This window comes from Bos indicus, chromosome 19 (assembly GCF_029378745.1).
Source record: "Bos indicus isolate NIAB-ARS_2022 breed Sahiwal x Tharparkar chromosome 19, NIAB-ARS_B.indTharparkar_mat_pri_1.0, whole genome shotgun sequence".
Classification (NCBI taxonomy): Eukaryota; Metazoa; Chordata; class Mammalia; order Artiodactyla; family Bovidae; genus Bos; species Bos indicus.
The window spans coordinates 20461406-20477446 of NC_091778.1; the positions used below are offsets into that span (position 1 = coordinate 20461406).

The following is a 16041-nucleotide window of genomic DNA, read 5'->3' on the forward strand; positions in this document are numbered from 1 at the left end:
TCTCAGTCTCCTGCTTGGACCTCATGGGGCAGCTTGGAAACAATGGGCCTCTGTCATGAGTGGAGCAGCCTGCCTCTCAGGTCTCCAGCTCTGCGCTCACTTCCTGCAGTGCGGCTTATCCCCGATCCCTCCCACCACCCCACCCCAGCCCTTGACCCATGGCCCCAAAGGACAGACTTTGCGCTGAACACTGGGATGTGCCCCTCTGGTGGAGGGAGGGATCTGAGATTTGTCTCCTGGCTTCACAGGAGGGTCAGACTCCACGGCTGGGGCCGGGCATGTGCCAGGGCCCTGAGCGAAATCACTGGGCCCTGAGTTTGCCGGCTAGCCAGTCTGGCATGGGGCTGGGTAAGGGGCTCACTGGCTGCACTCAGAGTTCTCACACTGCAGGTTTGGAGGAGAGGGAGTAGACTTGTCTGGGAACCCTGTCTTGATTGGTATGTTTGCACAGGGGAGAACTGGAAGGGGAGATGTTGGGGACCAGCCGGCTACAGACAATGGCCATGCCTGACCCCTCTGTGTTTCTGTTGGTGCCTTTACGCCCTGGAGAGCTGGGGCTGCCCACGGGGAGGTGCATTTCTAAGCAGACCCTGCTCCCTGTACTCTCTACTGAGGATCGCTGAGCATCCCACTTTGCCAGAGCTGTCATCCTGGGCAGCCTCTCACATCTGCCCCTTCCCATCTCAGAAGTGTCCCTGTTGAGATGGTCCGTCCCATGCTCACCCTCTCCCTGGAAGCCCTCCTCTTCACCCGGCTGCTGGCTTGGCCAGTGGACACTGCCACCCTGCTCGTCCATCTGCTGTGTCAACAAGGGATGCCATGAGGGCCTACAGGCTTGGGGAAGCTGCTGCCCTCGAGTGGTGCTCATGGCGACAGACCACTGACCCCCAGCTGCCCCAGCTGTGGCCCCTCCACACTGCCCTGCTTGTGCCAGAAGGGACCTCCCCCCACCCCATCTGCCAGTTCCCTAAACATCACCCAAGAGTTAAGGAAGTGTTAATCACTCAGGTGTCCGACAGTTTTCGACCCCATGGACTGAAGCCCTCCAGGCTCCTCTGTCCATGGGATTTTCCAGGCAAGAATCCTGCAGTGGGGTGCCATGCCCTTGCCCCTCTCCAGGGGATCTTCCTGACCCAGGGATTGAACCTGCATCCCCCTGCAGCTCCAGCATTGCAGGCAGATTCTTTCCCACTGAGCCACTGGGGAAGCCCTACCCAAGGGGGCTCGTGTATTCTTTTGACTGGTGTTACACCCACCCCCTGTCCTACCCTGACCCCAGTCTTACTTTGGAATGTTCTTTTTCTTGTAGCCAGTGAGCCCCTTTTAGAGTATTCAATTTTTGACTTGCGTTTTACTGTGGAGTCTAATGGACAATATTGTGTTCTTTCCGACAGTCAGGGAGCATCCTGGGGGAAGAGAACCCCCTGCTCTAGAAGCCCACCCATCTCTCTCCATCTTGGGAGTAGTATGTATGGGGGAAAGCACACAGCCCCAGACCTATGGGGTGTGTGTGTGTGTGTTTCTCTAATGCTGGAAGTATCCGGCGGTTTTCAAACAGCGTGCAGGAGAATTGGTTTTGGAAACGTGTGTTGAAGATACAGAGAAAGGTGACAAAAATGTGGGCCTGCCTTGTCTCTCCTCTGGGCCCAGCATAGCTGGTGTGTGTTTGTTGAGTGGCTGAATGACCCACTTCAGCCTGTGGACCCAGTCCAGCCCGCTACTGGTTTCTCTACAGCCTGTGGAGCTATGAATGGTTTTCATGTTTGTAACTGGTAGGAAAAGGAAAACAAAAAAAATTTTGTGACGTGTGAAAATTAAATGAAATTCATGTTTCCGTGTGCATAGTTAAGGTGTTACTGGCACCAGCCACACCCATGTGTTTCCATATTGTCTGCGGCTGCTTGGGAGCTCTGATAGCAGAGTTGACCAGTTGTGACAGAGGTCATATGGCCTGTAAAGATGAAGATACTCTATGGCCTGTTCAGAAAAAGTGTGCCAATTCCTGCAAGATGCCTAGGGTTTATGGGAGGAAGAATGGGACCTGGGAGGCAGCCCCAAGACAGGCCTACCAGGAGGGTGAGGCCAGCCCCCTGGGGTGATGGTGGTGGCCGTGGTGAGAGCAGATGCTGTCGGAAGCTAGAGATTTGGTCTCAGGCAGACTCGGAGAGCACCCGCCTCCTCCAGAGGGCAGGAGGGGGACTGAGGGGCCTGGCAGGACTGCTAAGGGGGTTCAGAAGTCCTGTAGAGAGAAGAACTGCCCTCCCTCCCCCCCCGCCGGAGGCCTCCTGCAGCTGCTTTTAACCCCACAGCCAGAGTGCACCCCAGCTGGCATGGAAGGAGGGCACAGTGTGGAGCCTGGAAACCAGATGGGACCTGTGATGCCAAGAAGACACTACCCTGGGAAAAGGATCCCACATTATAGAGCAGAGAAGTGGGCACCAGTGCAGGCAGAGCCAACTGACTATGAAGAGGTGGAGATGGCCATGTCTCAGCCTCACCAAACAGGCTGTGTGACCTTGAGCCAGCTGCCTAGCCTCTCTGAGCCTTGTCACCCATCTCAGGCTTTTATGAGGATCACCTGTCCTGGCCTCTATAGTTGATTTAACAGAGTGCCTGGCACCCAAGAGCTGAGTAGTAACTGCTCGTTGCTCACCCTGTTTTGGCCCCCTTCTCACCTCCTCCTCTTTGACCTGCACCCCTCCACCTCCACACCCTATCCCACTACTGTGCCCTCTTTCAATCCCAGATGTTCTGATGTGTAGGCCAGACTCCCTGAAGAGTCCGCCAGGTTCCCTGCTCTGCAAACGTCCACCCCGCCTTGTGGGAGGGAGGGAGGCACCAGAGTACAGGAGAGTGCATCTCCTGGGATGTTTGTGAGCTTGGGTTGGGCTGTGGTTGAGTTGAAGGATCAGAGGCCTCGTGAAGGGACAGGTGGGAGATCAAGCCCCCAGGGTGCTGCCCTGCCCTGGCCAGCCCCACTTTCTTAGACCTTTCTGCCTTGGACTACTTTGGCCAGACTTAAGGCCCCACAGCTTGTCTGCCCTCATGGTTCTCACCCCCGAGAAGTTCCGATTCAGTTGATGTAAGGTGGGGCCCGGTTATCAGGATCCTTTTCTTTTTTTTGCTTTGCTGCTTGGCATGTGGGATCTTAGTTCCCTAACCAGGAATTGAACTCATGCCCAGCCCCCACCCCGACTCCCCCATAGTGGAAATGAGGTGTTTTAACCACTGCACTGCCAAGGAAGTCCCAGGATCCTTTTTTAAAGCCTCCCAGGCGATTCCAGATTGCTGACAGGGTTGAGAGACAGTGACCTGATCTAGCCAAACCTGCTGCTGCTGCTATTAAGTCGCTTCAGTCGTGTCCGACTCTGTGCGACCCCATAGACGGCAGGCCACCAGGCTCCTCTGTCCATGGGATTCTCCAGGCAAGAACACTGGAGTGGGTTGCCATTTCCTCCTCCAATGCATGAAAGTGAAAAGTCAAAGTGAAGTCGTTCAGTCATGTCCGACTCTTAGCGACCCCATGGACTGCAGCTTACCAGGCTCCTCCGTCCATGGGATTTTCCAGGCAAGAGTACTGGACCTACTCACTTTATAAATGATGAAACCAAAGCCCAGAGAGGGGCAGGGACTGGCCCAAGGTTGGTAGAGTTCCAACCAAATCTGACCCCTCTTTCACTGGGAAGTGATGGAGAGAAGCCCTCTCTATCAGGGTGACTTTTCCCAGGAGGGGCTTTTTCTCATTTCCCAGAACTGGGATAGTGACTAGGTCCAGACATGGTTCAGAGACAAAGCCAGTATCCCTAAGCTATTTGCTGATCTCCATGGAAACCCCAGGAGGCTGCCTCACCCAGGCCCCTCACTGCCTCAGCCCCTCCTGTGCTTCCTAGAATATCCAGCTATTATTATCCAAGTCTCACCCCTTCTTCTCCCTCGGCACCAGTGGTGGTGAGAAGGCAGGAAGGAACATCTGTCAGGTGCCCCCTTGCCAACTGGAGAGATGTGGGCTCCCCGCCTGGGCTGCTAGAGAACCCCCTGCTCCTCTGTCTCTGCTGCGCCGGCCACAGAGGGGTGTACAGGGCTCTGGGAGTCCATCTCTGGCCTCTCTGCTGTGACCAGCTCCTGGAAAAGCATCTGAGGTGAAGGATCCCGGCTCTTGAATTAAGCCCCAGCCAAGCCAGTTGGGGACACGTCTGCCCACCCACCAGAAATCCAGGTTTGGTCGATGGACCATGCGTGCTGGATGTGTTGGTTGAGGCGGTTACCACTGTGACCGGTCCGTGCTATGCTCCAGGACTAGACTCAATGCCAGAAGGAGACCCCAAGTGTGGGCTTGCCTCTCGGCCTTCCCTCAGGCCAGATCTTCATCCCAGTTACGTCCTGAGCTGCATGGATTCTTGTGGCACGTGGTCCACTCGGAGTCTGTGAAGTCCCTGGCGTTTCCACAGCCCGCCTGACTGGCCATGGCCAGGGGGACAGCTCTCCATGTCAGCCGGCACCGTTTGCTAAGTATAGACCCCAGGCAGCCCCGTGGCTGCTGGTAAGTCCTGGGACACCATTTGATACCCAGCCGGGCCTGTGACACCAGTCGCTGCCAGCTGCGGAGGGGAGGGGCAGCGTGCTTGGGCGAGCCCGACCCTGCCTTCTGCTGCTGAGAACACAGCCAGCAGTTTCACGATCACAGACTGGGAGTCACCTCCCTGCTCCACTGGCCCTGCCCTCTAATTATTATCAGAAAGCATAACTTAATGTCACCTACGGGAGAAGTAAGTTGTGGCTCGAGGGGACAGGCAGAGAGGCAGGGAGCCAGTGTGCCCTGTCCCACAGCCCCGCTGCCCGCCTCCACGCTCACGTGCTGACCCGGGGCTGGGTGGAACCGGGGCATCTCCAACAATGGGTCAGACAACACGTCTTCCCTTCCTGGTTTCTAGTTCATATTTTTTTCTTCTTTTGAAGTATTTATTTATTTATTTGGCTGCTCCGGGCCTTAGTTGCAGCACGCGGGATCTAGTTCCCTGACCAGGGATCGAACCTGGGCCCTCTGCATTAGGAGCACAGAGTCTTAGCCACTGGACCACCAGGAAGTCCCTCCCATATTTTCTTCTTTACACGGAAGCTGGGGTGGGATGGACATTAATTCCTGAAGCAGTGTGGATCCTCAGCCTGTCATCTCCAGAACTCCAGGGCCTGGACGCCTAGCTTGAGACAACTTGGCATCTTCACGTGCCTCCAGGCGGGTGAGAGACCCTCCCACAGTCTCAGGGCCTCTCAGACCTGAGAGCATTTCCGGGCGGCTTCGCCTGCTGGGTTGTCAGTGAGCCCGTGAGTTCACCTTCAGCAGGTGGTAACACTCATTCCCTAATTTGCTTTCGGTTTAGAGATTATGCAGGACAACTATACATGAATTACCCTGGTCCGAAATAGCCTCCTAACCCAGACTTGGCTGTGCTTGTGTCTGAGTAGGAGGATCACATCCACGTGTGAGGCTTGCTGGTGGGGGCATTGCCTGAGTCTTGATGGGAGGAGACGTCAGAGCCCCTCCCGGGGCCGGCACAGCCACTAGCCCAGCCTGACTGGCCAGAGGCGCAGCAGAGGCCAGGGGAGGCATTTTTTTGTATCCTGGCTCACCTGGTTCCAGCGCACTTCCCTCATGGACTGTCCCTTCTCAATTGGATTAACTTTGGGTCCCTGGTGGCTCAGATAGTAAAGAATTTGCCTGCAACGTAGGAGACCGAGGCTCGATCCCTGGATCGGGAAGGTCCCCTGGAGAAGGGGATGGCAGCCCACTCCAGTATCCTTGCCTGGAGAATCCCACGGACAGAAAAGCCTGATGGACTGCAGTCTGTGGAGTCACAGAGACACAACTAAGTGACTAATATTACTTTCTGAATAAACTCATAGGAGTTGGAAGGCCAGGGCCCACTTGGCTTTCATGGTGGGGTCCCAGAGCCATGGCAGCACCTGGCTGAGAAGGCCTGGCTACCCGCTGATGTGTTGCCCAAGCCCCTTGCTGCTGGGCTTTCTGTGCTGTCATCTGGGGGCTCTGATGTGATTGGTCTGCACAGATTTGCATGAGTTGTCACCATATAAAAATCAGCTGTTTTAAAATAAAAATTCTGATTTCTTTATAAGATGATATGGAGCCCCTCTCATAGCCTCTCCTCACCCCCTGACACAGAGAGAGCGAGAGTGGGTTTCTGATAAGCATTGTCCTTGAGATTCTTGTTGTCTAGTAAAGAGGCAAGAGAAGCGTTTCTAGTACTTCTGCGTGCGTGCTAAGTTGCTTCAGTCATGTCTGACTCTGTGTGACCTCATGGAATGTAGCCAGGCTCTTCTGTCCATGGGGTTCTCCAGACAAGAATACTGGAGTGTATTGCCATGTATTGTATGTACTGCCATGCCCTGCTCCAGGGAATCTTCCTGACCCAGGGTTCAAACCCATGTCTTTTGTGTCTCCTGCATTGGCAGCCAGGTTCTTTACCCCTAGCACCACCTGGAAAGCCCCTTCTAGTACTTTTATCTCCATCAAAAGATAGATCAAGGGGCAACATGCTCACATACCTCATTTTTTTTTCTGAAACCTCATCCTGAGGCTTGTGTGTTTGAGACCCTAACTCTACCAGATAACCTGCTAACTGGTGGATAGTGTCACTGACTGCAGCTTTTAGGCAGAACAGGGTGGTTCCCTCTCCCCACTTCAATGATCCAACTTTGCAGGGAGGAGGGATTAGAAAGCAGAAGAAACAGTCAGAAATCCTAGTGATGCTGGTGTGCTGAGCACTCCCATTTCACTGAAGACATACATAGCTCACTCCCCAGAAAGTGATGCTTGTCCTGGGAGATACTGGGCAGCTCCCGTACAAGCGGGACCCTGGGTTGGCTTTTCTATCCCAGGAAAGGGTTCCGTACCCTACCCCTCCTCAATTTGTCTAGCCAGCCCCTGGTTTGAACTGGAGCATGATGAGAGCGCACAGCGGGAAGGGAAAGCAGACCCTGTTCCCTTATTCCCGTGGGATGAACTGATCCCTGCAGCCTCAAGAGATGGAGACAACCCTTCTAGCTCATTCAAAGCTATAAAGGAAAGTTTTTTCTTTTCATTCTTTTTTTTTTTTTTTTTAAGACCATGAATTTGAACCTATTATTTCTCTTATTTAGGGGGTTCCTTCACTTGCCAATGACAAAGGACTTCCATTTACAATACAGGTTTTAGTTTTAGTTTTGTTTTTTTTTTTTTTCAGAAAGCAGGTAGAAATTAGTTCCTTTAATTTACTTTGAAAAAAAATCATTTTCCCCTGGGTAACTGCTTTGCCCAAGTTCATGAGTGACAGTGAGGGATAACTGAAGGTGCTTTGGGACTCGACACCCCTGGGTTTGGGTTGTGGCGCCTGCCGTTTATTAAGCTGCATAGCGTGAGGTCACTGAGCTTCAATAAAACAGGCTTAGCGGCATCTCCTTGCTGAATTGTTTTGAGTGGAGTCAGTACACAAAGCCCTGGACATCTTGTAAAGCGCTAGCAAATAGTTTGTAATAATAAATGTAGTTATTATGCTGGAGAAACTGAAACTTAAAGTGGGTGGGGAGGAAACATATATAAAAGAAAAAAAAATCCGCCTTTGCATTGTAGTCAGATTGGGGATTGGGTTCCTAGGCTTGTCTTTGTCGTCATCAATACCACCTCCACCCCCAAATCAAGAAGATACTGGAATCTCTACTTTCGAGAGAACTGCTGAGTCATCACAGCCTTGGGAAAACGCACACGTGTGGGTGAGAACAGAGGCCACCCCAGGGAGAGGGGGAGGGCTGTGTTGTGAAGGGCAACGTCCACTTGCTTTTGGTCTTCCTTGTTGCCAAATGGCTTTTGAAGCCAATGAAGCCATTGCCAAATGGCTTCTCTCAGTGGAATGAGGGGCACAGATGTCAAAACTGCATTTTGATGAAGGGCATTGTTGAAGAAGAAGACACATGGATTGAATAAAAGCTTCTGCCCAGGGACCATTATCTAAGCATCCTGCTCTCTGTGTTGTTCTTACCAAGGGTTTCCTGTGACGTTCTCATTTTATCATCTGGAAGGATTTCTCACCACCAAGGGTTTGTCCAAACCACTGATGAGCTTCTTGGTGCTCTGGGGGTATCTGTTTATTTCTAATTTTTGGAGTCATTCTAAAGAGCCATGAGATTTCTTTTCCACAACCCTGGAGATGGAAGAATATTCCCACAAGACCAAAGATGGGGAGAGGGGACAAGGCCAGATACCAGAGGCCACATGCCGGGCTTCAGATGTGGCCCCAGCCCCCAGGCATCACAGAGTCCCCAGACCATTGCCCTAATGACTCATAGTTGGTATCTTCATCAGGTTTTGTTTTGACACTTGAGTCTAAGATTTATAGCACCATGGATTGACTGACCGCAACATTGCTCGTGTTAAATTAGACACAGTTTGCTAATAAAAATCAGTGAAAATCAACTTAGATTCTCAAGAGCTGCAAGTTTATATGAATCATTTGATGTGGGTTGTCTGGCTTTCCCTGTTATAGAAAATCCGGAAACAACTTCTCCCCCCTCTGCTCCCCCGCCCCATCTCTCCACTGGTCCCATAACTCTTTGAGCTTTCTCTGTGCTGGTCCATATCGTATTGCATTGCAATAACTTCTTTTCGTCTTTTTTTTTTTTCGGCCACTCTTCGTGGCTTGTGGGGTCTTAGTTTTCCAACCAAAGATCAAACTCCGGGCTCAGCAGTGTAAGCAGAGTCCTAACCACTGGACTTCCAGGCAATTCCCAGTAATAACTTATTTTCATGTCAGTCACTCCACAAGCCACTTGAGGCCAGGGATATGTGCCATTGTTTTATGTGTCTGCTTCAGGCTGTGTATGACATGTGGCTCAGAGTACTCAGAGCTGGATGGGTTTCCCCTCTCCTTGATGAGAGGAAAGAGCACAAATTTTGGAGTCAGTTAGGCCTTGATTCAAACATTTGCTGTCTATAATGGTTTTATTATTTGTTTGTTTGTTTGGCTGCTCCGCATCTCAGTGTGGCACCTGGGGTCTTTCCTTGTGGTGTGTGGACTCTCTAGTTGTGGCATGCAGGCTTCGTTGGGGCATGTGGGATCTTAGTTCCCCAGCCAGGGATCGAACCCACGTCCCCCTGCATTGCAAGGAGGATTCTTAACTGCTGGAACACCAGGGAAGTCCCTGTGTTCGTTTTCTTTGCTGTGTAATAAATTACCACGAACTTAGCTGCTTACACCATCCCGCATGTGTTAGCTCACAGTCCTGCAGAAGGAAGACTTTATGGAAGAGTCCCCGAGGACTCAGCCAGCTTCCCTGCTTAGCATCTTGCCCGGGTGAAGTCAGGGTGTCATCCAGGTGGGCCTCTTACCCAGAAGCTTTGAGAAGAAATCACATCCAAGTATTTTTAGGTCATTCGTTGGCAGAATCCACTTCTTTGTAGCCTCACACCTAAGGTTCCCTTCTTGCTGGACAGCGGGGGGCCACTCTGTCCCCCGAGGCCATCTTGTTCCCTCTATGTGGCCCCCTCGATCTTCAGAGTTTGAATGAGTCTTTTATATGCTTCAAGCATCTCGCTTCTCTTCACTACCTTGAAACCTTGGAATAGTCCAACTGAGAATCAGATAAGGCCCTGTAGTAAAGACCTACACAGATCTTTGTTGCTGATGATGTTCGGTCACTCAGTCCTGCCTGACTCTTCGCGACCCTATGGACGGTAGCCCACCAGGCTCTTTGGTCCATGGAATTTCCCAGGCAAGAATACAGGAGTGGGTTGCATTTCCTTCTCCAAACACAGATCCTGGTGAGGGTTAATTCTTTGTAATCCTTTTCTTGGAAGCTAATTTTATTTGAATCCTATCTGGTCTGATTCAGATATAGCAAAATTATAAAGAACCGTGTTTATCTGAAGTACTTGTCATTCTCCAAAGTTGTCATGATTCATCATTTTCCCGTCCAGAGGAATAAATAAAGAGACCAGAGGGGCAACATGCTCTCATCAGAACGTTTCTGGTTTTTTCCTTCTCTTCTCCCCAGCCCCCATCCCCAAGTTCTGGCGTCTCGGCTTCAGCTGCTGTCTCTGGGATGCTGGAGGTGGGGGCCGGGGTTGGCTGCTGGTGTCCTTAGACAAGTGGTGGCTGCGGGTCGGAGGCCGGCCCCAGCAGCTGGCCCCTGCCACTCAGCGGGAGGCTGGGCCTGGCTGCGAGGAGGATGACTGCTCACCCAGTTCTCTGCCTGTCTTGTGCCTCCCTAGGAGATCCTCCGCGAGCTCACGCTAGATGCCCTGCTGGACATGAACGAGGCCAAGGTGAAGGAGACGCTCCGGCGCTGCGGGGCCAGCGCCGAGGAGTGTGGCCGCCTGCAGTACGCCCTCACCTGCCTGCGGAAGGTGACAGGCCTGGGTAGGTTGGGCCAGTCCCGTTGGCCGCCTTGCCCTCCCCCTCTGCCTGGATGATGCATTTCTCTCCCAGGCCTGGCCTGGTTCCCCGGGCACCAGGGCTTTTGCTGGGGTGGATGAGGGGCTGGGTGGGGCCAGTGTGACCAGGGTCTCTGGGCCGGCTTGGAATGGCTGGAGTCCACGCTCAGAAAGTACGTGATGGACCCCACTCGAAACAGAGGCTCTCCCTGAGACAGAAGGCTCCCAGCTCCCACTGGTCTGGCCAGTGTAAAGCTTTAGCCATTGTTACCAACCCCAGGCTGGTCTGCTGGGCGGGGCTGCATGACTTCCCCTCTGTGGAACACCTCTGTAGGTAGGGCTCTGTGACCCTTCCCTAGCTTCCTTCTCACCAGCCCCCGTCCCCGCCCAGTCCTCTCCCCACCCTCCCCCTGCCTCTCCATCCCCATCTGGGCTGTGTGCTCAGAAGGCATGCGCTGGTGTGGGCTCAGCCTGAGCCAAGCATGCGGAGAGAAACTGTACACGTTTCAGCTGTGAGTATGGACATGGTTGCCCCAGGCGAAGTGTGTAATCCTGGCATGATGAATAGTGTTCCTCAGGAACTTATTTGCAGGCTTTCTCAATCTTTCCCTGGAAATAGCTTCAAATGCCCAGACTTAGTGCTCCCATGACCACACAGATAAGCCTTTAAAATGAACCTGATGAATGGAATTAGCTCCATTTTTTAATTAGCTGAGCTTCTTGTCTTATCTCCAGCTGCCTGAAGCTTAAGAAAGGCTCTGAGGTTTATATTCAGCTTGATATTTTTTTTTTTCCCCCAGAGAAGATGGTGCTTAATTTCTTCCCTGGCCCCATTGTATCAAGTCTTCCTCTGAACACAGAGTCCAGAGTTTTACTTGATTTGGAAAACCTCAACACATCAGGCCTCTGGCAAGTGCCAGGAAGTAAACAGGACAGGGACATAGTTAGCATTCTTATCTCTGCATTTTACAGAGAAGGAGACTGAGCCCAGAGAGGGGAAGGGGCTTACCCAAGGACACACAGCAGTGGGTGGCAGAACTGTGACTCGAGCCTCAGCCCTTGCTGCCCAAGCACATTTCACTGTCTTTTTCTTTATATTAAGAGAAAAGATATTTCTGATGTGCTAAGTAAACCCCTGGAGGTAAATTAGCGGCATGACTAATTTAGCCATGTCAGTCTCCTTCAGACAACCATCAAACAAAAGTACTTGCCTCCCAAGCTGAGAATCTGGGGGACCTTGTCAGTCCGCCCTCTTTATGCCTGTGTTGTAAGGAGTTGAGGAGGCTCTGGCCACTGGGTGGTGGTGACCTCTGTGTGTTAAGGCTGCTATCTGTCCATCCTGAATGCCAGGATCAGAAGATCACTAATATATGAAGCGCTTGCTATATGTTCCCTTTGTAGCTGAAGCACAGAGGCTCTGGATGAGTTGTCTGGGATCCCACACCCGAGCTGGACTTTGCTCTCAGGTTTCTTCCTTAGAAGATGCTTTCCCCATAGTGCCCCAGAGCAGGCCTTGGGCGGAGGGTCCTTCCCAGGTGCTTTCTCATTCCATCTTAGTTTGTGGTGCCCTACATCTCCAAGAGGGACCTGCCACACCCAAGTCCAGGGTGCAGGCAGGTGGATGGGCCTGCCCAGCAGTGGCCACACTTCAAGTGAACCTGCTGGGTGGTACCTGTGATCGCCCTGTCCCTCAGGTCCTGCATTCAGTCTTCATGGCTCCTGGCAGGCTAGTTACTGAACCTCAGTGTGCCTTAGTTTCCTTATGTGTAAAATGGACATACTAACAAGACTTCCTCTCATGGAATTGTTGGAGGATTACATGAGTTAAATTCATCTACTTAGTCTAGAGCCTGGCACATATTAGTATCTATTTTTCAGTATTAGGCCTTTGGGGTGATGGCAAATGTTCACATCTCTGGTCTTAAGGAAGGTGATAAAGGATGTTTCTTTATGCCTGTGGCTAGTGAACAGGGTAGGCTCATGCGTGCTGAACCTCCCCATCCTTCATCCATAGCAGACATCACTGGTCAGTCCCTGAGCTCTTCCTGCTTAGTGACTCCAGAGTCATTGTCAAGCAGCCACTGCCAATTGACTAGTGTCCACGTGCAAAACCAGAGCCATATCCCTGAGCTGGCTAAAGCAATGGTGATTAAATAGACAATTTGAAGAATTGGGGGCTTGTTCCTTTGGTGGCAGACTTGCACATAGATCCATGGAACTCATTCTTTTATCCCCTCAACAAGAGCAGTATTTAAGTTCAAGTGTAGGTCTTGGCCATGGCTTCCCAGGTGGCTCAGTGGTAAAGAATCTGCCTGCCTAAGCAAGAGAGCTGAGTTCAAGCCCTGGGTCAGGAAGTTCTCCTGGAGGAGGAAATGGCAATCCACTCCATTATTCTTGCCTGGAAAATCCCATAGACAGAGGAGCCTGGCGGGCTACAGTCCATAGGGTTGCAAAGAGTCGGGCGCAACTGAACACGCATGCATGTGTAGGTCTTGGCCACAGTTCTAAAGGAGCAAGCATAAGGAATACACAGACTAACTCATCCAAGTTGATTCATGAATAGGAAGTCACCATGCAGTGAGGTAGAAGGAAGGGCATTTGAGGAGAGGATGGAATAGACAAACTCTAAGAATCGAGAAGGTTAATATCACTCCACCATCCCTCATAGATGGCTCTGTGGGCTGGGCTTTATCATCTTTGATGATAGAGAGCTCATTCCCTCCCAAGGCTATGTCGTTACAGGTTATTCAGAATTGGTAGCTTTGAGGGAGGAGGTCCGGGGCTGTGGTTGAGATCAAGGGCTCAGTTCCCATCCCACTGCTTACTTTGCTGTGTGAACTTGACAGTATACATAGGCTCTCTGAATCTCATCAACCTCGCCATGCTGGGTGGATTGAGGGACGCAAAGTAGAAGAATTACAGGGTGGAAGTTCATTTTGTCTTGAGTCAAAGTCTCCCCTCCTGTGCTTTCCACTCATTGATAAATACAAGGAGGGAGGTGTCCTCTTCCCATGACAGGGTCTCTGTAGACTGGCGTCCTTTCTCCGTGCCTCCACCCCTTCAGTATCTCCCCGTCTCCTGTAAGGTCAAGCCTCAAGCCCTTGGCAAGACATCTAAGGCCCCTCTGGAGCTGGTCCCCAGTGGACTGACCCTCCAGCTTCATCTCTCACCTCTCCCTGGCTTGTCCTGACTTCTCAAGGCATGTGGGACTCTGTGTAGCTGCCGCAAGATGCCCTGTGCTCCCCACACGTGCTGTTCCCTCTCCCTGGTACACCTTTTCCAGTTCTCCCTTAGCTGGCCCAGCCCAGGTGCCACCTCCTCTAGAAAGCCCCCTGACCCTCAAGCTATTTAGGGGCCTCCTCCTCTGTATCCCCTCAGTCTCCATTCGTCTCTGTGTCAGCACACAGCACACCAAACTGAGTGTCCCTCACTCTCACTGGACTCGTTGTGCACCGCAGACGTGCCTTTTTATGCCCTAACATCCGCATACCAGTGAGTGCTCGCATGAATGGACAGACGTGTCATTGATTTGGAGCCCTCAGAGCCCCAAAGCCTTGGGAGCCTCAGACAGAGGGTCACCGTGGGAGCAGCCCAAAGTCACTCAGAGGCTTCTCTCAAAAGGAAGTGGCTGCTGGGTCTCTCTTCTAGCAAATTCCCAGGGCAGTTTGCTTTCAAAAGGTCCGTGCAGCCCCTTTTCCTGACGATTGAATTTTCTCAGAAGAGAGTTATCCCTTTACAGCCTAACTCTTTGAAAAAAAAAATATGCATCTTTACTTTTTATTTGTTTACTTTTGGCCACGCCGAGTGGCATATGGGATCTTAGTTCCCGGACCAGGGATCAAAGCCATACCCCCTGCAGTAGAAGCACGGAGTTCTAACCTCTGGACCACCAGGGAGGTCCCTACACAGCCTAACTCGTAGAGATCACTCACCACTTCCCTCTTGGAGATCACTCACTTTGGGGGTGGGTTTCCACACAGCTGCCAGCGGGAGCCCTGCCCTGTCCCTCTCTGGGTCTCATTTTCTTCTCTATATGTCGAGGATAGTAGTATCTGCACTGGTGTCCTGACAGTCAGCCAGATAGCGTGCGTGTTCGAGTGGCCTTTATAAAATAGGTGACGGCTGGCAGCTGGAGCCTCCGCTGAGGGACTGTGCTTCTTGGGTGGGCCCTGGCCCCTCACCTGTGACTCCCTTGACTCTTGGGCCCACAGGCGGGGAGCACAAAGAGGACTCAGGCTGGAGTTCATCTGATGCCCGGCGGGAAAGTGGCTCCGGGCCTCCCGCAGACACCCTCTCGCCAGCCAGCCTGCCCTGGCCTCCGGGGAGCTCCCAGCTGGGCAGACTGGGCAGCAGTGCCCAGGGCCCACGCTCCGTCTCCGTGTCCGCTCTGCCCGCCTCGGACTCCCCAAACCCCGGCCCTGGTGAGGGCCTGTCGGACCCCTTTATCTCCCTGCACGCCAGTGGCCGGTTGACCCCCCGCGCCCTGCCCAGCTTCATCACCCCGCCGACCACGCCCCAGCTCCGACGGCACACCAAGCTGAAGCCGCCCAGGACGCCGCCCCCGCCCAGCCGCAAGGTCTTCCAACTGCTGCCCAGCTTCCCCACGCTCACCCGAAGCAAGTCCCACGAGTCTCAGCTGGGGAACCGCATTGACGAGGTCTCCCCGATGAGGTAAGTGTCCTTGCCAGGCAGGTGCCGAATTTGCTACCTACTGGGAGTTCTGACTACAGTTTTCTCGCTGTAAAGGTAATATAGGCTCGATTTCTAAAGGACAAAATTGGCCAACATAGAAACCACAGCGTAAAAAGTGAAAGATGCCCCCATCTCTCAGTCCACTACCCAGACTACCTGAACTGTTCGGGCTGAATTCTATTAGATTTCTTTTTCTCGTACACACACACGGACACGTCAGAATAGACTGGGTTATGATGCAATAACAAATACCCCCAGGTCTCTGGGTCTTCAAATAACCAAAGATTTATTTCTTGCTCATGCTTCCTGTCCATCACAGGTCAGCCCCATTCCAGATTCTAGGCCAGAACATTGTCTAGAACATCCCACTGTGGCAGAGAAAAAAAATAACACTTTAGATAGTACAGCTGAGCAATAATACCTTAACAGTTTGGGCTGAATTCTATTAGATATCTTTTTACACACACACAGACTCGAAGTGATACTATGTATCAGTCAGAATAGACTGGATTATGCTGCAATAACAAATACCCCCCAGGCCTCTGGGTCTTCAAATAACCAGAGATTTATTTCTTGCTCATGCTACCTGTCCATCACAGGTCAGCCTCATTCCAGATTCAAGGCCAGAACATTGTCTAGAACATCCCACTGTGACAGAGGAAAAAAAAAAAAAACTTGACATGTTACAACTGAGCAATTAAATGCTCTTTCCCAAAAGTTCTACACACCATTTATGGCCCTACCCAAATAAAAGAACCAAAAAATGTCATCCTCCTATATGCCCAGAAGGGGGAACTAGAATATCTTGCTGAAACTGCTAATAATTATCAAATACTATGTACTCTATGCTATAACCTATTTTTTCAACTTACTTTTATTTCTGAGAACTAAATATCAGTTCATCTTGAACTACCTTACTCTCGTAATTT

At 51.8% G+C, this 16041-nt stretch overlaps 1 protein-coding gene and 2 non-coding genes across 5 annotated transcripts in view; 2 read left to right on the forward strand and 1 right to left on the reverse strand.

Annotated features, from left to right (window-relative positions):
* KSR1 (kinase suppressor of ras 1) overlaps window positions 1-16041 on the forward strand; it is a 162003-nt gene that overhangs the window by 106750 nt on the left and 39212 nt on the right. For all 3 annotated transcript variants that reach the window (XM_070772726.1, XM_019981309.2, XM_019981310.2), the window contains exons 3-4: window positions 10259-10406; window positions 14632-15091. In XM_070772726.1, coding sequence (XP_070628827.1) covers window positions 10259-10406; window positions 14632-15091 — 608 coding nt within the window. The remainder of the gene's footprint in view (window positions 1-10258; window positions 10407-14631; window positions 15092-16041) is intronic.
* Window positions 5012-5084, reverse strand: TRNAR-CCU (transfer RNA arginine (anticodon CCU)). The gene has a single exon. It is a non-coding gene; the product is annotated as a tRNA-Arg (tRNA).
* LOC139177854 (small nucleolar RNA SNORA19) lies at window positions 11489-11612 on the forward strand. The gene has a single exon (XR_011562320.1). It is a non-coding gene; the product is annotated as a small nucleolar RNA SNORA19 (small nucleolar RNA).